This window comes from Meles meles, chromosome 9 (assembly GCF_922984935.1).
Source record: "Meles meles chromosome 9, mMelMel3.1 paternal haplotype, whole genome shotgun sequence".
NCBI classification, from domain to species: Eukaryota; Metazoa; Chordata; class Mammalia; order Carnivora; family Mustelidae; genus Meles; species Meles meles.
Window position 1 is genome coordinate 50,271,893 of NC_060074.1, and position 22,383 is coordinate 50,294,275.

Genomic DNA, 22,383 nt, shown 5'->3' on the forward strand with positions numbered 1-22,383 from the left:
TTTCTGGACAAAGCTAACCAAGAAGCATCTTAAGTTAAGAGTCCCAAGTAAATAAGAGCTTCAGTGTTTGGGTTTTTTGGACATCAATGAACTTCAAAAGTCCCAGCAGTAACACAAAAGTTGAAAAGAGAAGGAAAGGAACCAATTAAATGTTTTACGGGACTATTATGGAAGGTATAAAATGTTAGAATAAAATGGTAAGTAAATGACGTGGAAAACAATTCAGTTGATGACATTTTAAAAATGTTAAATTGATTATTTTAAAGGGACTGATAGTGAGAAGTTTTGTTTTTTAGAAAATTATTATTTTTTAAATATGGAATTAAAGGAGCTTTCTCCAGAATACCGAGCTAAAGTTTTCTTGATTGCGTTTGACCCGCTCCATCTCAGGAGTGACAGCAATGGGGGTCCCCTTGCTCAAGTTCTCTTTGTACAAAATCTGTGTGCACAAAACCAACAATCACATCAGCTTGGACCCATCTTTTAGGTAACTTGATCTTCAAAACAGTCCCTAAAAGTTTTTTTTGTTTTGGTAACGGCACACGAGGCCAAAACAACTTTAAGAAATAGGACAACTGACCACCTTTGACATTTCGTCACATACAGTGCGATGTCTGTCTGAGTGGCATTAATAAAGACACAGCTGCCAGGCTGAAGGCAGGAGTCACTTACTAATATAGGTCTTCTCTCAAAGACAGAAGGATGAGGCCTTATCAAATAATATTCAAGTTGACTGAAATTAATATCCATAATGAGCTGGTAACTCAATTAGGGAACCAGATAGAAAGAGAGAGAGGTTTAAGGGAAGAAAATAAATATTAATAATATTAAAAGCTAAATAAATATTAGCTTTCAATGATCCTTAAACTATTTTAAAGGGAAACTCATTCCTGTCTTTCAAGGTATACAAAAAAATAGCTGAGCCACATTTCTGAATTAATTGCAAATTGCTCTTCCATCTCTTGAATGAAAATATTTAAGAATCATATTCTTTTACAAAATGCTACAAACACAAAAAATACATCAAACAGAGCCAGAATAAGTACAAATAAAATTCTAGTTAACATTGGCCTTTTAAAGGGATGTTAGATTTTTACTTTCGATTTGTGTCACACCAGTTAGAAATACCTGCTGTTATTAAAGGAGAGTTTGGGGAAGGGGGAACAAACACTGAGTATTAAGGGTTTTTAAGGAAAGTGATCTATCATTATGTTTCAGAGAAAACACAGTTAAAATTTCACACCAGAACTCAAGCGAATACTAAATTAGCTTTGGGTTGAAAACTAAGGTAATATTTGGTATCATTATCTTCATTATATGAATTTAGTAATTTTACAGGAAGAAAAACCATGTTTGTAACGTGTTAAAAATATTATTTGAGATAAGAATTAAGGGTTTTTATTTTTTGCCCCCTAAGAAATACCGAGCTAAAGTTCTCTTGATTGCGTTTGACTCTCTCAATCTCTGGAGTGATAGGTGTTGGGGTTCCTTTACCCAAATTTTCTTTGTACAAAACCTGTGAGATATAAGAAAGTACCCAGAAGACATTCAAAACAGGCACAAAGATTAAGAAAGGGAAAAAATTAGGGGCAGGTTGTTTGTGTGAAGAGGGAATCTCTTAGTATATTTAGTAAGGATAATGCTTGTACTTTTTCTTCACAACTTTAATGATAAACTCTACCATGTTAATTCTGGGGATAAAAAAGCACAACACAAAGCACCGAGTTACAGGAAATGAGTATAATGATGGGGAATCTTGTGTTAATTCTACTTACAGTGTTTTAGATCTAAGTTTTCACACTTGTCAGTCGCTAAAAATGTTAAAGTACCACCAGAGAAGTGAAATCACTTTCTGTAAGTCCAGATGGTTCTGATCAGTTAATAACACCGCCCCCCTGCTCCCGTTCCCCAACACACACACACACACACACACACACACACACAGGATTAAGATGTTACTTTTTGAAAAAAGGATAATGGGTTATTCTGGTAGACTTTTAAGTGGGGAAACAGAGTTTCAAATTATTTGATATATTTGTAAATACCGAGCTAAAGTTCTCTTGATTGCGTTTGACTCTCTCAATCTCTGGAGTGACAGGGGTTGGAATGCCTGTTCCCAAGTTTTCTTTGTACATAACCTGTAGACGATAATTAGAATAGCCAAAAAGGTGAAATGACCATGAATCCTTTGGATTACAGCTACACCTGTGAGCTACGTGGTGGAAACTCCTAAAAACAATCTAGCTTTCAAGTATGACACTCAAAGAAGAAGGAAAACAAATTCCACAAATATTTATGTTCCCTCTTCAGAAGTGACTTTACTACCCTTGAACACTTGGTACTAAATTATGCATTTTCTATTGTCAACACTTAGAACATTCCTAAAATGCATTAAAAAATAATAAATTCAACAATGAGAAAAACTGAACCATTTCATAACATTGAGTATTAGTGGGTCCACAGTAGATTTATACTTAATAAGTGGGTTCCTTGGTTTAAAATTTTCTAATCATATAATACTCTATTCCTTCGGATTTGGAAAGTTTGTTTTGTATTTTCTACTGAAAATTCCTAGGGGGCGCCTAGTCTGTAGTTACTCTTAATATGAGGAGACTTAAAAGTATATTTTTCAGAAAGAGCATCTGACCTTGAAATTCCTACTGATGGTTGTTGGAGCATGTAAACTAGTGTTTTTCAAACTGAGGGAAGTCCCTATTTTTTAGGGGTCATATCAAAGGTCTATAAATTTTAAGGAAAAGAGTAAGGAATTTCCTGAACCTCTGGCCCCCTTCTTTTCCTTCTTCCCTCTTAAGAATTGTCAGCCTAAAGGAATGAATGAATTCTTTTTTAAATAAATGGGTCAAGGGTGTACTTGAGAGTGGGTTGGGAGCAACTGGAACAGTACAGGGGGTTTAAGTCACAGATTAATTCCCCAGATCACTAACAAATGAGGGGTGCTATTTTTATTTTGCTGTGAAACTTTGAGGGATCTTTAAAAATCTGCTTTTTAAATATAAATTTGTGTTTCTTTACCCAGCAAAGCAGCAGAACCAAGATCATGGATAACAGAACAAAACATAATCAGAGAGAGACAGGAAGTTGCAATCAAAAGTGACTAAAGGCATTTTTTTTTTTTTTTGATTTGTGGACACAAAACTCTACTTAATTTGTACCACAAGGAAGCCAGAGTATAAGAGAAGAGTGAGACAGCAAAGAGATCTAAATAATATGAACAACTTGCAAGAGAAATATCAAGTGTCTCCCAATGGCAACAAAATGAGAATTCAGTCATCCAGTGATAAGCAGAATCTCTAAGGCCAAGGCCCTCACATTTTATTGGCCATAAACTATTTCCCAAACTCTACAGGGTCTTTTGCTAGCAGCCAGCGACTGCTTGCAATGTGCTTATGGATGGTAAAGCTGAGTGGGTGAGAGAGTGAGAGTGAGAGAGAGAGAGAGAGAGAGTATGTGTTGGGAAGGGGAGCAGAGACTGGGCTAACCTGACAGAGGTCGAGAGAAACGTATGCTTAACCTGATTATTTAAGGTGTGAGGGACACCCTCCAACACACATCCACTATCACAGGTGCCTGAAATTCCTCATAGAGAACATGCTTAATATATAGTATGTCATTGTGGGTAGAGGGAGGACAGCCAGCACCTTAACATACACTGCATGTGCAAAATAGCAGAGGATAAGGGGTAAAAGTTCTTGAAAGGGAGAGGAGAAGGCTGCAGAGACTTCACAAGTCTACCTAGAGTTTTTCCGGACAGAGGAGAGTGCCCCAAGAGACACATACACTCAAAATATACACTGGAAAAACACAAAATATTACATACGATATTATGTAATATTATATATGTATGTTATACATAATTATATAAAATTAAATTTTATATACCAATTATCTAATATATCATAATACACATAACATGTATAATACTTTGTCATTTTTATGTTTATATCTTTTAACTCGAGATCAGTCCGATAACCTAATTTCTACCATTGGCACTTTTTACTCTAGAAAGTGCAGGCGTGATCATTAAAGAAGCCAAGTCCCTTCTGCTCCTGAATGGTGTGAAGACAGAGGTTTCTTAGCTAGGATGGAGGGAGGTTCACACCATTCACAGCCCACCATTCACCCCACTCCCAGAGCTAGGGAGCAACTAGGAGGTGACTGGGTGCACAAATACGCTGAGCCCATGGGCCATTACCGAGCTAATGTGCTTCTGTGTCTCTTTGACACGTTTTACTTCCGGCAGGTCAGGAATTGGGGTTCCTTGGCCAATGGTTTCCTTATACTTCACCTACAAATATAAAAGTGGGAACACGTACATGTGTTTGGTTAGGAGCTCTGCAGTTTGTAAAGTCACAGTTTAAATAATACAAACTCTATACTTAGTGTGCACGGGGCTCCATTCCAACACTGGGTCAGGGAACAATGCCATGGGCAAGGACTCTTGATTGCTCTCCTGTCCGTTAGGGGTGAGGTGGAGAGGGAGTCCATACTCAGACTATAGCCCCTTATCTTTCCTGTGCACTCAGATGTTCTATCCAACAGTTCGTTTGTCTAGGACAAATACATTCACAACATCTATCCAGGAAGTTTGAATTTTCGACTTTAACATATTCTATTTTCTTACAAGTGACAAGGAGTCTCTCCCTGACTAAACTTCAGTCAGGGTCCTCTGAATCTTCTTCCCAAAGAGGCCTCCAATTTTGGACTTCCGTGTCTATCTCTGCATTGCCTGATTTTAGCAAGAATCTGCTAAGTCAGTTTAGCCAGAAACCCCCCTACCCTTGGTATGCCTTCACCCTTGATACCTGACCAAATTCCTTACTCCACCAGCCCTACCAGGCAACGTCTGGTCACCCTGGCCTGCCACCAGCAAAAATCATGTTAGGTAGGTTCAGGCAGAACCTCTCTTACCCCTGATATTTTCTCTGATTTTCTATCCCCTGCCCCTGGCCTCCTTTTCCATCCCACCCTCACCCCCCCTAATTAGAAATCCTTACTTTTCCTTGAAGTTTTTGGAATTCAGCCCAGTTCCATACTGAGATCTCTTTCCCTTATTGCAACAGTCCTGCGTAAAATCTGTTTTGGCCACTTTAACCACTGTCCAGCTCTGGTTTGCTCTGACACCGGCCTCTTCATTTCCCCACAGGTAACCTCCCTTCTTGCCACCTGCCGGGGCTGCACTGACTGGGGGATGGCCCTCACCACAGGCACCTACTTCAGCAGCTTCAGCTGCTTCTGGTGACAAAAGTTTTGAGTGCGGCTCAGCCCTCAAAGTAAATGACCCAAGGCAGGCAGAAAATGCAGTGGATGAGTCTATGGGGGAGGGACTGGGCGGGGGGGGGGGGGGGGGGGGGGGGCGTGTCTTTACCGAGCTAATGTGATCCTGTGTTTGCTTCACTCTCATCATCTCAGGGGTCTTTCCAATTGCCGTTCCTGGTGAGACATCCTCTTTGTATAAAACCTGGGGCATTCAGAACCAGGACAATGTTACACAGAAGAAAAGAAAGCCCAGCAATTCCTGGAGGAAGACTAGGAAACATGGCTTCTGTGAAAACAAAAGACACTAGAGAATGATCTTAGCCATGTGCCAGAGGATCTGACGTCTTCCACGTCAGCATCAGAACTGCTATATTTACAACACGGATGACTTTCCAGATCTTGAGATTTCTTTTAAAATTATTGTATCAATACAGGATGAGAAAAACTGGGAAAATGCTGATTTAAAAACACCCCTCTCACAGGAAACAAAATCCATTAAAGAAATGTAAAGTCATTTATTCTGGGGAAGGCTAATAGGAGAAGTCACAATGTCAAAAAGAAATCCATCTTCATGGAGCAAGACAACACATGTTATTGCTGTGGGATTAAAAAAATTAAAAAGAAAGAAAAGCTACTCTTGTTAGCAGATTTAAGGTGTTATTTCAAATGATTTCTGGAGTGATGTTTATAGAGCAAAGTATGGGAAATTTTATCAAATAACCACTAGTATTAACTGGGGAGGTTAAATGTTAATTGTCTGAATCAACATGAGACTAGCATATTTTTAAGGAGGAGAATGCAAGTATTAGGTTAGCATTAAATGGAAAATAAATAGTAAATATACCGAGCTGAAATTCTTTTGATTTTCTTTAACACGCAGTATTTCTGGCGTGTCTTGAACAACTGTAACTTTTCCTTTACTGTTTTTAAGGTCACACTGGTATTGGAGCTATGAAGAAAGAGTAAACATCTTGTTAAGATTTCAACATTTTAAAATATATTTTAAATTGTCTCTATTGTGTAAGGGAAGTTAAAATCCAAATTAAAACAAAAACCAAACGTCTATGCCATAATAATCATAGTCAGATAGCTGAAGGGAAATTCTTTAATAAGAATGTTGTAAAATTTTTTAAAACCCTAAAAATGCTTAAAAAAAATAAAACCCTAAAAATGGGGGCGCCTGGGTGGCTCAGCCGTTTGAGCCTCTGCCTTGGGCTCAGGTCATGATCTCAGGGTCCTGGGATAGAGCCCCGCATCGGGCTCTCTGCTCGGTAGGGAGCCTGTTTCTCCCTCTCTCTCTGCCTGCCTCTCTGCCTACTGTGACCTCTCTCTCTGCCAAACAAATAAATAAAATATTTTTTAAAAACCCTAAAAATGGTAAAGTGTCAAGTTAGATTTAAAAAAAATGCATCCCTGCCTGAATTAATTTTAAAAAAGACAGATGTTGCCACTAATAGAAGATGGTGATAGTTCACATACAGTGACAAGAAGCCACTAACAAGGGGCGCCTGGGTGGCTCAGTGGGTTAAGCCGCTGCCTTCGGCTCAGGTCATGATCCCAGAGTCCTGGGATCGAGTCCCACATCGGGCTTTCCACTCAGCGGGGAGCCTGCTTCTCCCCCTCTCCCTCTCTCTCTGCCTACTTGTGATCTCTGTCTGTCAAATAAATAAATAAACAAAATCTTTAAAAAAAAAAAAAGAAAAAGAAGCCACTAACAAAGTAGCAGTGGTATTTCATGCTGTGATCTGGGGACTATAAGGTGATCGTGGAGAAGAACGAGCACATGTTTCCTGGCCCACAGGTGGGAGTTGCGTAGGGCGGCCCCACAGTCCCCTCGCAGAGGCAAGGCCCATTGTCTATGCCCAGAGGCATCTGCTGTGCCCACTTTATCCCTGGTATCAGTGGGCTGTGTCTTAGAATCCATAAAAACTTACGAGGCTGAAGTTCTTTTGGTTCTCCCGGACTCTCTGTATCTCTGGGGTGTCCAAAACAGTCTCATAATACGACATGCACTTCTCTGCATCTTCCTTGTACTTTTTCTGAAAACAGATTCCAAGAAATAAGGATGGTGACTACCACAGGGAAATGGGCCAATGGGACCTACAACTGCCGTTCCTGCTCAGCAGAAGGAAAGTCCTTCGTAGTTTACGACTGTTTGTGGATGTTAGGGAGTTCTAAAGCAGAGCCCTCTCATGGTCAGTGAGCGCCATGTCTTTTCTTTCTGGAAGAACTGAGCATGGGCATTTACTAAAACCCACTGTCAGGCAAAGACAGCAGGAGGAGGCCCTTGCTGGCTGGTCCACACAGAGGAAGGTGACAGACAACCAGCTCCTGGCAATGGGGGGGGGGGTCTACTCTGAAGTGGATGGGGCTGTTTAGCTAGGAGCCACACGACCAACAGGCAAGGAGAGAAAAGCAAGAGGGTTAAGAGCCATCAGCAGGCCTCTGTAAAGCTGCTGGCAAGATTTTTGCTGAGCTCTGCACAGGTCTGTTGGGGTTCCTGGCTACCAGACACAAGAGGCAGGCAGGACCAGCAGGCGCTTCCAGAATGAGGCTCTGACTAGAGGCTCTACTGAACAGATCTGGGGCCACCATTATGACCAGCTGACCGGCCACGACTGAGCCAGCCATCACCGTTCTTGGGCTTTCCTGCCCTGGCCCCGTGGAGGCTGCTGGCAGGCAAACAGGCTTGATCAATGGGGATGCAGAAAAGCCCACGAGGAGACACAGCTGAAAATACCCACAAACCTAACTGACCAGTGGATGACTTACAATGAGGCGCAGTTACCAAACAGGGGGAATTCTGTAAGTTGCCCTACACATCTTACCCCTTGAAAAACAGCCCCCACCCACCACCTCCTAGCAGAGTGTCTTTCTGTTGTCCTGCCCTCCGCCCCTGTAGTGTCTGAGGCAAACTTCTACCTTGGGTAGAATTGGTTTGCCTCAGGTGAATTCTTTCACGGCCAGGGCCACCAGCTTCCACCTGGTCATGGGCCCACATCTGGTGCCCCCTTCTAGTTAAGAGACACCCCACTTAGGCACCACTCTGCCTCCTCCACCCCCCACACCTGTGCCATCAGCCCCCACGACTGAGCGGATTCACTTCCATTAATCTCCTGCAGTCAGTAATCAGAACACTTACTCCACCTTAAGGCCAGAGTTTGCTCTTATTGCTTGTCACTGAGTCCTTTCACTTTTCTCTCCAGCTTTATTTAGCTCCAGTTTCTCCCACTTTTCAGGGAAGTTTGAGTGTGGAGGGCTGAGGAAAGGCTAGCTAATTTGCAAGGGGATAAAACTATTCCCTCTATATCTCTTTCATCTAAATTGTATTACACACAAATCACGAATTACATTTATGGGTTGAAAGATTTAATCTCCTCGAAGGCAACAAAGATGCCCTTTCAACCTGTAAGAGATTTCAGCCTGGACTTTGAATAGGAATCCAGTTAAAACAAAGATTTCTGGGAAGAAAGAGCTGCTCACCACCTTCCTTTTTCCAGAAAAAGTCACCTGAATGACTCCTCTTAGTTATGCAAACATAAGGCAAATAGTTCTCGCTGTCCTGGGAAAGGGGTAAGACCAGTCCTCCTTTTCTTTTTGTTTTATTTTCTTAAGATTAAGCAAAAAACTGCCTTAACCGATTTGCTGAGTTAGTGCTAGTCACTAAGAGGAGTGGTTAGCTTGCACTTGGAACTCAGCGGTGTTCTCAGAGGAAAGGCATTAGGAAATACTTAGTATATTATCCTGAATTTGTAGATCTGTTTACAGTGCTTGCATTGACTCCCAGTATGAGACTTACAAGTCATAAAATACATACTTTTCACTGGAAATGGAGAAGCAATTTTGTAGAAAGCACCAGTAGCTCTGTGCCACTGAAAGGTAAATACTAATCTGAACCAGGAAGGAAGAAACCTGCCTGGCCATGTCTTAGGCCTTGAGGAACCAGGCAGAGGAAAGCTCCAAGAGAACAGAGTGAGCGGCTTCAATCTTCCCTCCAACAGGCCTATGCTCTGGGGTTTTCCTTAAAGATTAGCAATGGGAAAAGGCTCAAGGTTATACGGCTGGCAAGCCTCTCACAGCCTCAAGAATATTAGCCTCCTTCAATGAACACAACGTGGTAGTTTGGGGCCCAGATAATTTTGGTAATGAAATGCTTCCCCACACCCACCTCCCCCCAAAAGTTTCGTTTCTCCCATTTGAATATATCTGTTTCTTAAATAAACCATTCTCTACTGATACTTCTTCATTTCTTATTTTGGGATATAAAATTAAATGTTGCTAACAAAGGACTTAAATCCATGATTCCCCTGACCCAACTGGCTATTAAGAGATCACCTGTGACGATTAAAAAGCAAACAAACAAACAAACACAAACAAAGAAACAAATAAAAACAGATTTCCAGGGCCAACATCAGGATAACTAGCTTCAGAATTCTAGGGTGGGCCAGGAAAGCTATACTCCCCCATGTTTATAAAGCACAGCCCCTCTCAGGCCAATATAGCTTTATAATTCATTGCTCAGAAGACAGTTGGGAGCTTCTTAAACTGCAGATCTATGATATCACTGAAGATTAAAACCAACAGGGGTATATCCTGGTGTATGAAAGACATCGTACTTTCCTCCATTTCTCAGTTATCCCTCACGGAGGAAGTAGGGTTAGATCGAGTGGTTGCTGGATGATATAGGTCAGTCTGGTTAAGGAGATGGACAATCCAGATATGGACTATCTATTTTGTTCCTTCCAGATTCACACATACAGTTTACATCCACATTATAGGAGATTTTACAGGTTAAAATACTGTTTCGTTAACACAGATGCTACCACGTAAGAGTTCCTCAGTACCTTAAAGTTCCCTCATGAAATCTATCTTAATTCTGATACAGAAATCTGACCTCTGACTCAAACTTGCATCACAGATGAATCCCTTCTCCTTTACTGGGCAAATCTGTGATTTGAAAGCGCCTACTTGGGTATTAATGGAAAACTGCATGACTGGGGTCTATGAGTGATATTGCGATGAATGTCCTTACCTGGCTTGAAAGGTTCTTGACTTGCTGGGCATGAATAATCTCCGGAGTATCAACCACAGAAGTGAAATTGGCTTTTTCCATTTCTGCTAACTGCTTATACTTAATCTGCAAAAGAACACCCAATACTTAGGTAAATGTTTGCAATGTACATATTTGTTGATTTCATTTGAGTATGAGGTGGTCAATATTTCTTTTCCAAAAGGATTCATTCATTTGAGGCTCAACATATAGTTTTTCCTCTTGTGGTTATAGCTTCGTACTAAAGAGTGAGATTCAGAAAGGTTGAGTCCTAGTTGTTGAAAGACTTACTATCTAGTTGGGCACAGGGTCTGGGGAGAGAGAAAGAGTGGGAAAGGAGAGAGATAATCAACACGAGTAAGGTATGGACTGTTTACATACCTAAGAGCTGGGAGCAGAACAAATAAGCAAAAGATAATGTGGGATGTTAAAAACTACCTTTTAAATTTAGATCCTGAGAGAAGGCAAAGAAAGAACTCCCCAAATGTCCTAGGCAAGGAATTCTTGGTGCCGAATGGGGCTGCGGGTATTGACTAAGAAATTAGACCAGGATGTCCGAATCTGTCCTAGCTTCAAGCTCCCCAAATTCTACCCTTTGCTCTAAATGTCTTTTGTGGCTATAGACTCAGAAAGACAGATGAAAAAAAGGCCTCTGCTCCTTCTATCAGAATGGATTTCACCAGGTAGATATTTTAATAATTTTTTTTTTTAAGATTTTATTTATTTATTTGACAGATAGAGATCACAAGTAGGGAGAGAGGCAGGCAGAGAGAGAGAGAGGAGGAAGCAGGCTCCCTGCCAAGCAGAGAGCCCGATGTGGGGCTCGATCCCAGGACTCTAGGATCATGACCTGAGCGAAAGGCAGAGGCTTTAACCCACTGAGCCACCCAGGCGCCCCCTCACCAGGTAGATATTTTAAAATGCCACTCTAGACATAGTACTATTAATCAACCAAGCAAGGTAACAGAAGGACAACACGGTGCCTTGTAATCTCTTTTATTCTTTTCTTTTCTTTCTTTTTTTTTTTTTCTTTAAAAAGTTGACATGGAATAGTAGCACTGACCTGACTGGCAATATCAGTAGCATTCTTGGCCCTCATGAAGTCGGGAGTTTCGTTGGCCATGGCATTCAGGCCTCTTCCTTTGACTTCCAGCTCCAAGTCTCTCTTATATTCTTTCTGTAGTAGCATTTAAAACAAGAGTTACCCAACTTCCACGATGAGGTAGTCAATGCACAAAGAGACTGTAAATCTACGTACTATACCACTATTTGGTTGCTAGTGTTCACCTTTGCTATTCCCCGTCAACACGTAAGGCTATCTTTTGAACACTTTTAGCATTCTCTACTTAAAGTAAAAAGGACATTTTAAATCTGGTTTGCTATATAACTAGTCCTGAACTTAGGTGCATAACACTCCAGTGTGGTTTTTTAATTTAAATGAGCACACCTAATGGTTCATGATCAAATCAAATCCTATTAGATAAATAACAGATTACGACAGCCAATGGACACAAACTATAATATCAACTCATTGGAAACTGAGATGTATTTTATTTAACAGTTAATAACCATGTTGGATATGGAATTTGAAATTCAAACCTCTCTCTTCTCTTTTTTTGTGTAACTTGGCTATGGAGGAGAAGAAGCTCAGATCCTACCTCGTTGAGGATCTGAGTGGCATTCTTTGCTCTCAGCATGTCAGGTGTGTCTTCCATTTCACTGAGACCCTTCCCACGGATGCTTTCCTCTAGGTCTTTCCTGTATTCTTTCTGTATCACAAAACAAAAGTAACATCACTGACAAGAAAGCCTGGATCATTCCTCTTAGGTGAAGAGGAAAAACGAACAAGCAAAGACAAAAAAAACAAAACAAAACAAAACAAACCCCCAAAACCCTCCAGTTTTAAGTAGTGACAGTTTAGTGATTAAAGATATGATAAAGGCGGGGTATACGTGTCAACGGTTGATATGAAATATCAATTAAGAAAATAGCACATTTCGTTAGGTATTCAGTTAAGAAGAATTAACGTGGCTAAGAGATTAGGTGGTAATACCAAACACACGTGAACCCAACTTGAAACCCGCACAAGTTAGATGGTGATGAAAACAACAGAAGGATCACACTGATGAGTGTCATTAGTGCAATTACTGGGATCAAGAGCGAAAGCAAAGACCACGTGGGCACTACCTCGCTGGCTATTTTGGTTGCATATTTGACATGTAATAAAGCTGGTGTGACCTCCAGGCCTGTCAGGTTTCTGCCTTTAATGGACTCTTCGTAATCTCTCCTATATTCTTTCTAATGTGATTAGGAAGGAAACACAAATTAAAAAAAGAATCTTTATTACAACTTATTTTTCAGACCTAAGAAGAAAAAAAAAATTACAACACGGTCCTTCCATGTATGACTCCTTAACTGGATCAAAGGTTTGCTAAAGGTCACACTTTTGAAAGGTAGTCTGGTTGTTCTGGAAATATTTTGTTTACAACAAACAGCCTCAAGGAGACTCAGAATTTGAGAAGCCTTGTTGGGCTCCTCATTCATATGTCCAGCACTGCATCTGGGGCTGCCCCACTGTCTGCCTCACAGCAGGGAAGGACAGTGGAAGGAAGTATGTGCCACCAAGACTCTGAATCCACTGTCATCCCTCCTGAGGCAACAAGAGTTTACTTCTGAACTAAAAGTAAGTAAGGGGGGGTGCCTGGGGGGCTCAGTTGGTTAACGTCTGCCTTCAGCTCAGGTCATGATCCCAGGATCCTGGGATCGAGTCCCGCATTGGGCTCCCTGCTCCATGGGGAGTCTGCTTCCTCTGACCTTCTCCCCTTTCATGCTCTCTCTCACTGTGTCTCTCTCAAATAAATAAATAAAATCTTTAAAAAAAAAAAAAAGTAAGGGGAAAATAACACCGCAGAGGAAGAAGAGCCTGAGGGCATGAAATGCAAATTTGGCCTTTTTAATAATCATGACTTCTTATTTGTAATCTCTGAATAAAGTGGTCAATGAAAACATGGAGAAATCCTAAGATTTTGTCCTCCACTGAGAGAGTCACAAGCTCCCCCATCTCCTCTCCAATCCCTGGTCTACGATGTCTCATCTGGAGACTTAGAATAAATGCTAGAACTCCATTTTAATAATTTTTAATTTTGATAGAATTTTAAACTTGCAGAAAAGTTGCAAGACTAGTACAAGGAACTTCCACAGACCCTTTACCCAGATTCACCAGTTTTATGAAGTTATGTTAAACTTTTGATTATTTGGCCTTCTTTACACCAGAAAGCTTCACAGAGTGCTACTATATTAACCATTTATCTTTATGGTTGGGGATCTGCCCCACAGGGGAGCAGTAAAAAGGAACCCCAAATAAGTCTGTTTCCTAATGAAAAGACTTCCTAAAATTCAAAATAAGATTCCATTGTTCTCTGCTGTTGGTTAAAAAAGAAAAAAAAATTTTTTTTTTTTAGATAATTGTGCTTAAATTTCTAATATAGGAAATATGACATCTTGACATCTGATGTTTTGATAAACATCTTGATCGTTACTCTTTTGTTTGGCCTGGGACCTCCTATTAAGAGCAATCCAAAGCCAATGGTGCAGAGGGAACTTTTCATTTATCAAAGAAAAATTCATATTACATTCAATATAATTTCAGAGTTCCTACACTGCTATGCTCTAATGCTATGAAAATAAAAGAGTTGAAATAAAACACAGATGCTAAATATTTACTATTTGGAACATTTAGTATAACTGAACCATAAGATTTGATATGGAAACCTTTTAGTGAGCACTAAAAATGATGGAAAAGTTCCATCATCTACAACTTTTGGATAACAGAAGGCTGGATACGTGTGTGTGGGCAGAGCTGGTCTTGAACAGCTCGAGGGCATGTTTGTTGTGTGGTGTGTTTCGTAGGACTTACCCCACTTTGCATTTGCTGAGACTCTTTGGCAGTGATGTACGTTGGTGTTTCAAAGTCCAACATGGGCTTTCCTCGTTCCTTTTCATACTTTTCTTTGTATTTCACCTAGTGATGAAGAGCCTTATTAGATAGATCTCCAGCCAATTCCCAGACAGAGACTAGTGTAGGGATAGTATTTTTTAACTGATATATTGGTCCACATGGGTGGCATCTCATTGCCACTCAAAACAGGTTATGTTTCAGATCTAGTACCTTTTTTGTTGTTGCCTGGGAGAAAACACCCTTAAATCAAATTTGTGTTCAATTCAAGGAAACAAAAGAATCATTGCAGAAGAATCAGCTGAGAGACAGACTAAGGGAAGGAAATGCATGGAGACGGTCACCCATCCGAGAAGGTTGGCCGAGATCTGATAGGTGAACACTGTAACTATAGCATCTGTCGATATTTCTGGGGGGGGGGGGGGTGTCTCTATTCGAGAGATAACACATACAACTTTCTATGTCAAGAACTGGATCTAGGTCATAATCAGTCCCATATTCAATGCAGCCAATAGTAGTTCATATAAAAATGAGAACTAGTTTACATGTTGACTGACTTACTAAGAAATCTGATGTTCTCAAAAGAGCCCCAGTGCTATTTTACAAATACAGTATCCTCATCCTTACAAATACAATGCCCCAGGGGCGCCTGGGTGGCTCAGTGGGTTAAAGCCTCTGCCTTCGGCTCAGGTCATGATCTCAGGGTCCTGGGATCGAGCCCCGCATTGGGCTCTCGGCTGGGCAGGGGAGCCTGCCTCCCCCTCTCTCTGCTGGCCTCTCTGCCTACTTGTGATCTCTGTCTGTCAAATAAATAAATAAAATCTTTAAAAACAAACAAACAAAAAACAAATACAATGCCCCAATCCAAAGGAGGATGCTGACATGCAATTAGGAGTGGGGGCAGCCCACAGATATTCAGAAATGTTAAGTCAGAGAGGCAGAGGCCCTTGTCCACACAACATCTTCATGGCAATGCTCAGTCTCAGCAATCTTGCTGAAAATAGAAATCTGGGGGCACGGGCTGCTTCACAGTCGACATGAAGACACTTCTAGTAATTTCGCCCTTTCAGTTAATGCCCAACAGGGAACCTAAATAATTCTGGTTACGTGACATCGGAAGTCATGTGATAGCAAACTCCTTCTCTGAGTCCTTTCTTTTGAGAATCTTCATTATTTTACAAATTTTCGATTCCTTAAATACCCACAGATATTTCAATGGTACATCTAATCATGTTACTTTTCTGCTCAAAATCCTCCAAAGGCTCTTTCCCATCATTGTGAGGTTTCCTCAGCAGGGGTACAGACTCATGAGGGAACACTGGGGTTATTATAAGGGGATTATCCCCCTCGTGGCATAATCTTTATGCTTCCAGCCCATCAGTGATCTGAATAACACACATTGCATGCATAGGCACTATTTCTTCAATATGTGTTGATGCTGTTATTTATAGCATAAAATTTTGTTTCAAAATGCTGCTAAATTCCAAGCTCCCCTACATCCCTGGATATTTTCCTCTAGCAATTGTTACTAAAATTATAACTACCATTCTGAGGGGGGATTTATGAACATTTTTGACACTGTAGCGGAACACACATCAGGAAACAGTCTTGACTTACTATGCTCTGCAGCTCTGTGGCCTCCTTGAGATGAAGCTGCTCCAGATTATCAGGTATCGTGTGGTAGTGACCTTTACTCTTCTCATAGTTCTTCTTGTACTGGTACTGAGGGGAAGAAGGCACAAAGGCACATGCATTGGAAAAGCTGCTCAGCATTTTGGTTTTTCCTCTTTAGGTTAGACATTTACACAGCAGCATTGTCAAGACCACACTAAGAGCAGCAAATGCTAAGTGGGGGGCTACACAAATGTGTCAGAGGAGGAAGAGCCATGTCCAGAACTGCCCAGTTAATACCGGATGGCCAGTCCTTAGGTTATATGGCATATGCAAAGGAGGTGTGAAAAGTCAAAAGTGAAAGAAATTATTCCAAACCGCGATTCTATGTCCTTCGAAGGAGGGAAGGGCTTCATCAATTGGAAAATAAAAAGATTAAATAGTCTAAGAATAAAAGCTTTTTCACATTCTGAGAGGTGTCACAATCCGTGGAGAGTTGACAGACTAATGCCGTAACTTGGAATGATGCATTCACATGAAAGAGCTTTCTAGTAAATCTGGGGTCCCGGGAGCAGAGAAGGAGATGTATGCGAGCTCAGCAAAGGAATTCAGCTGCAAATGGGTGAAACATGCTGTTTCTATAGCAAATGACCAAGCTTACAGAACTGGCAAGGTGGCTGGTATTCAGCACATGATTCATTATCAGAGATTCCTTCATATCAGTCACAGGCTTGTGAAGTTTCTTCAGGTCGGCCTTATATTTAACCTGCATGTGACGGGGGATAAACGAAATCACATAAATAGGAACCGGCAGACAGTACTAATGGAAGCCATGTAAGATAGCCCATCCTGAAATAAATTCTGGAGCTGGTGATGAAAATACACACAACTCATCTGCAGTAGCTACAAAGTGGAAAACAGCTCAAGTGTCCATAAACAGATGAACGGAGAAGTAAAATGTGGTGTATACACACAATGGGATACAATTTAGTCAAAAGAAGAAATGCAATTCTGACAAGTGCTATGACAAGGATGAACCTTGAAAACATGATGCTAAGTGAAGTAAGGCAGACAAAGGACAATTACTGTATGGTCCCACTTAGAGAAGATTCTCTAGTAGGCAAATTTATTGAGATAGAAAATAGATTATAGAGGTTACGAGAGGCTAGGGGGAGAGAGGAATGGAGTTATAGCTTAATGGTTGTACAGTTTCTGTTTGGGGTGATGGAAATAATGGTGGCTGTTGGACAACACTGTGAATGTAATCACGGCCACTGAACTGTACATTTTATTTATATACTGATTTCTACACCCGTGGGGCTCGAACTTACAACGCTGAGATCAAGAGTGCTCTTATGAGTGCTCTTCTGAGAGCACTCAATCATGTTTAAAAATAGTTAAAATGACAAATTTCATGTTATGCATTTTGCCACAATTTAAAAAAAAAACATACCTCACTTGCGAGATTGTTAGCATCTTTCATGACTTTGTAGAGCTGGCTGTCTTTTGGATTGAATTTTGGTGTTTTGCCCTTCTCTTTGTTGAAATTTTCTCGGTATTTAACCTAATAGCAAATGTGAAACTCCAGATTATTTCTGAACATCAATTAATTTGAAAACTAAGAAATGGAGTAAATACAAATACAAAGAATATGTTATAAATAAAGGGATCATATAACTTATTATCCACACTAGGATGCTTTTAAGAGTAAAAAAGAGCACAACCAATAGTTATGTTGGGGCAACAGGGAGTCAAGGGTAAGAATGAGGGCTACGGTATTTGTCTTGCTCAATTTTATATTATCCAGAAGTAGGAAAGATAATCATCTATTTCTTTGATCAACCAACAGCTAATTTATTTTTTATTTAAATTCAATTAGCCAACCTACAGTATATCTTAATGTAGTGTCCAATAATTTATCAGTTCCATATTACCTCCAGTGCTCATTACATCACAAATCACCTCTTTTTAGTGCAAAACAGAAGTAAGAGGAATAAGGGTAAAGGCTTCAGGCTACATTCAGTGATCTAATGATTTGATTTGGAGCCTTCTGACCCTAGTAGCCAGCGAAACCAAAGGCATTTTAGGTCACCTGTAAGGAGTTTAAAGAGGGGTTGTAAATGATGCAGAAGAGTGAGACATAAGGAGTCTGTTAAGTTAGGAGAATTTATTATAATTTTAAAGTAGTACTTTGGCTATATCATTTTGATTTCTTAAAATGCGGCAAAAAATGGGCATAATTTCTGAGTAAAAAAGAACAGAGTGTGTGGGGGAAAGCCCTTCAATATGATTTTGGTCTAGAAGAAAGAAGTGAGATGTTTTGCCATAATGACAAAAATAAGATTAAGTATACCTTTAGGATATATAAAAGAATATGCAAAGGGCTAACTTTAATTTAAAAAATAAGCATAAATACCAGCTTACTCTACTAATAGCCACTCCAAATTTTAATATATTTTAAAAAAATTTCCAAGGTCATGCCATCATCAAGGTAAAAACAAAGAAAAGATCTGATGTTGAAATTTTGAAGACTTTGTTGTTTTTGAAAATTGAGATGCTTGCATTTCTAATCCTACATCAAACCTCAGATGTGGAGGGTTTACTTTCTCTGGAAGGCTTATCTCAGGGACTGTAACTTCTCAGTGTAACTCCAGCCCCACAGGGACTTCCCAGTGTGGGGCCTCCCCTATCCTGACTTTGTTGCCTGGCTGATACTTGATATTTGGGTAGAATACCTTAAAGGCCAAAGGAGAGGGCAAAGGCACAGGGCTGCATCTTATGATGCTGCTGTGATGAGGCATTTGAAGAAAACTAATGCACTCATCAGGGATGTAGGACTGACATCAGCAAGCTGACATCTCTTTTCCTTTTGCTCACCTACTTTCTTAACCTTGGTCAGGGGACTGACCAAGTTACACTCTTTTCTGTTGATTTTGTGTTGAAACGTGTCGAGTGCTATAGAACTTTCTTGAGAGATTTACTTCTGTGCACGCCCATCCCCTCCCTCTGGAACATGCCACTTGGAGTAGGAAGATAGAGTAGACTTGCTCAATAGAAGATGATAGGATAAACTTGCTCAATAAATGTGATTTAATTGAATGAAAGGAAGAGAGCTGTCATGCCTACATAAAATAGCTGAAGATGATGATTTACAGGAAAACTCAACAGAATGAGGCATTTCCCCTCAGCACCCTGGATATACCTTGATTACTTTTCACCCCAAACTGTAATTATTTATCTATGGACATAAGGTTGAGGACATCCATTCATCCCCTTAGTTCTTAGTCCAGTCATGTAATATGTGGATGTTGAATGGAAGAATAAAGGTGACTGCATCTGGTTGGGTTCTAGAACTTTGAATTTCATGACACTTGCCTGTTAAATTCCCACAGCTGACTCAAGTGTGAATGCCACCCTTGGGATATAATCTCACTACCGGAGAAGAGGTGCCAGTAGGACCTCACAAGCTGATATTTCTCTTCCTGAAGACTGTTAAGCACTCAAATATCTAGACACACACCCAATAAGTGTTTTGAAAAGTGGAGAATGAGATAGGCCTGGAGATCTCAGAGAGAAACAAGAGACAAGGTCCTTGGCAGACTTTTACAATCTAATTTTTCAAAGCTCAGCAGTGCTATCCAAGACCCAGGAGGATCTCTCTTGTTGCTACTTCTGCACTACCATGCTGGGAATCCCGTCTTCCTGCAAGGTTTTTTGCGCAAGAGCTGCCACACGCCCATCTGGATTACCTGGCTGCTCAGCCTGGCTGCCTTCTTGGCCATTTCAATGTCTGGGCGACCAAGCATGCTTAACCCATGGCTGCCTTCCTTGCGGTGCTTGGCTCTGTACTCCACCTGAATCAAAGAAAACCGAGATGGGCAATACATTCTAAGAGGCGGGTGCCTTGTCATACTTGGTGGCCGTGACCTCTGGGGAGCAGGTCCATTTTCACCACACACGTACCTCACTGGCCTGTTTGGCTGCCTGTGTGGCCTTCCTGATGTCTGGCCGATCGGCCACTGTGGTGTAATGCAGGTTTTCCTTGGCATCTTTTTTGTATGCAACCTTTATTTGGAGAGAAAAGAATCTTTACTCATGTGGAAGATACGCTATCTTTGAAACAGTCCTCATCAAGCACAAACAACCCTATTATTAAAACCAAACCAATTTTTTAAACCACCGTATTTTTTAAACTACCAGAGAGGGAAATTAGGAATACCACTCAATGGAACCAGCCCGCTAGGCACCAAGTTGGGATCCACTGGCTCAGCAGGACCGTGGAGAGTGTGGACAGGGGAGCTTACATTGCTCTGTTTCTTGGCCACTTCCATAGCATGCTTCACGTCCGGGGGCTCCAGCATGATGGAGTAGTTGGATTTCCCTTTCTCCTTGACGAACTTCTTTTTGTAATTTGTCTAAATAGAGCCAGAATTACTTATGTGAACAGAAGAATCTGGGAAAAGAACTGGTTTACTTAGAGAACTGTGAGATCTCCAGGAAAATCCATGGCCCCCCATCCTGGCATCAGTCTGGAACCTGGATCTCTGATCTATATTCTAGCTCTTCCTTGTCCTGTCTGTCCTGGAGTCCAACACTTGAAACACAAGGCAATCTTGGAAGAACTGACTACAAGCAAATTAAACTCCTTCATTTCCCATTTCTAGCTTTAGAAAACATATGGAACCATAAAGGGCTCATAAAAATATAATAGCAAGATTATGAAAGCATTATTCATAAGGGCAAAGTGGGCAGGGATTACTTAATTACAAAGTAGTGATTTTACTTCTCTAAAACTGTTAGGCAGTTTAATGATAGGAAAGGCCACACTCAATCAGCAACGCTTCCTCCTTTTATTAATGCTAGGTTACTAACATCTTATATTGCAGATAACAGGTCCTGTGGCAAAAAGCCCATTTGCCATAGTTGCCATAATAGGAAACCTAATAAATACGGAGTCCTCCTTCAAAGCAGAATTGAAAATTCACACATAGGCATTGATGACGGTAAGGGTGAAGTGATGTACAGGAAAGCACTTAGAAGCAAAAAGGCAGCTCGCCCCAGATTTCCCTGGATTCTAAGGTAAAGTGGTGTTGCTGCTGCCAAGAGTCCTGGGGCTGGTCACTTACGTCACTGACATTCTTGGTCACTTCCTTGACATGGATGGTGTCCCTGGTCTCTGGCAGTGTTGTGTACGAGCCCTGGGCCAGGTGCTTCTTGACATAGTCCTTGTACTTGTTCTGAGGGAATCCACAGAGAGCCTGTTAGAGTGTGTGCCTGGGGCATTAGCCCAAGAGGGAAGCCGAGCATATGTTGCTGGAAGGTTACCTCAGACACCAGGTTGCTGACAGTCTTTGCCAGGAGGATCTGAGGAGTGTCAGGCACAGCATGGCAGGTTCCTCTTTCCTTGACATGTTTCTCTTTGTATTTCAGCTGCAAGGGTGAAAAAATATAGCTTTAGCTCCTCTGGGTATCTGGTATATATTTATTCAGTCCCTGAGTCACTAGATAGAGCTGGGAAAACAGAATTACTGACACAGTAAGGGCATTAAACTCAATAAAAGATCTGATGTTTGGAAATCTTGGGAACTATACAAAAAGACTTTCTCTCTTCCAAGTTGAGGCTTTAATGATGATCAAAATGGATCTCGTGATGAATCTTTATACCCTTAGCCTTAGTTCAAAGGACTTTTGAATATGTCATTTGACCTGCTCCCAAATCCTGGGAGGAATTATTACGTCTCCTTTATAGATGAAGAAACAAAGGAAGAATATGATCACTCAAAAACAAATGTTTCGGGGCGCCTGGGTGGCTCAGTGGGTTAAGCCACTGCCTTCGGCTCAGGTCAAAGGGTCCTGGGATTGAGCCCCACATTGGGCTCTCTGCTCAGCAGGGAGCCTGCTTCCCCCTCTCTCTCTGCCTGCTTCTCTGCCTACTTGTGATCTCTGTCTGTCAAATAAATAAATAAAGTCTTTAAAAAAAAATTTAAAAAACATACACACACAAATCCAGCCAGAACCTCAGCTCCCAATTCTCGATGTGTGAATGATCTCGCAGTGCAGTATACATTGAGAATGGTCACCTGGATTTTAGAGCTTCCCCTGCCTGTCACCCTGCTCTGCCATGTCACTGGCACGGGGACAGGGTCGCATTTCAGGACCTGCGCGCCTGAGCTCCTACAACAGCAGCCTCCTCTGTCCTTCCCTGGTGTCACTGGGGACTGCGCCACTGAAGATGGGTTAGGTGTCATGGGAGGCACTGGATACTTACGTCACTTTCTATTAAAGAATTCCTCAGGGCCAGCACCATGTCTTTATCATCAGTGACAGAAAGCTTGCAACCTTTGAGGAACTCTCGGTCCAGCTTATACTCAAACTGAAACAGAAGAAAGGCAAAGGAAGAAGCTGGCATTTACTGTAATCTGTAATTCCCCTTTTAAGGGTGCTAGGAAGACTTGCTACCAAAAAGGGGGCAGAGGCTTCCTGGCCCCTC

General features: G+C 41.1%; 1 protein-coding gene across 1 annotated transcript in view; it reads right to left on the bottom strand.

The window, feature by feature from the left end:
* Positions 1-22,383, bottom strand: part of NEB (nebulin) — a 215,371-nt gene that overhangs the window by 13,201 nt on the left and 179,787 nt on the right. Inside the window, exons 118-137 of the mRNA XM_046019740.1 lie at positions 22,162-22,266; positions 21,219-21,323; positions 21,020-21,130; positions 20,198-20,308; positions 19,857-19,958; positions 19,643-19,747; positions 17,347-17,457; positions 16,555-16,659; positions 15,900-16,004; positions 14,244-14,348; positions 12,515-12,625; positions 11,986-12,096; positions 11,391-11,504; positions 10,310-10,414; positions 7,212-7,316; positions 6,122-6,226; positions 5,387-5,479; positions 4,214-4,306; positions 2,046-2,138; positions 1,424-1,516 (exon numbers count right to left, since the gene is read on the bottom strand). Coding sequence (XP_045875696.1) covers positions 1,424-1,516; positions 2,046-2,138; positions 4,214-4,306; positions 5,387-5,479; positions 6,122-6,226; positions 7,212-7,316; positions 10,310-10,414; positions 11,391-11,504; positions 11,986-12,096; positions 12,515-12,625; positions 14,244-14,348; positions 15,900-16,004; positions 16,555-16,659; positions 17,347-17,457; positions 19,643-19,747; positions 19,857-19,958; positions 20,198-20,308; positions 21,020-21,130; positions 21,219-21,323; positions 22,162-22,266 — 2,088 coding nt within the window. The remainder of the gene's footprint in view (positions 1-1,423; positions 1,517-2,045; positions 2,139-4,213; positions 4,307-5,386; positions 5,480-6,121; positions 6,227-7,211; positions 7,317-10,309; positions 10,415-11,390; positions 11,505-11,985; positions 12,097-12,514; positions 12,626-14,243; positions 14,349-15,899; positions 16,005-16,554; positions 16,660-17,346; positions 17,458-19,642; positions 19,748-19,856; positions 19,959-20,197; positions 20,309-21,019; positions 21,131-21,218; positions 21,324-22,161; positions 22,267-22,383) is intronic.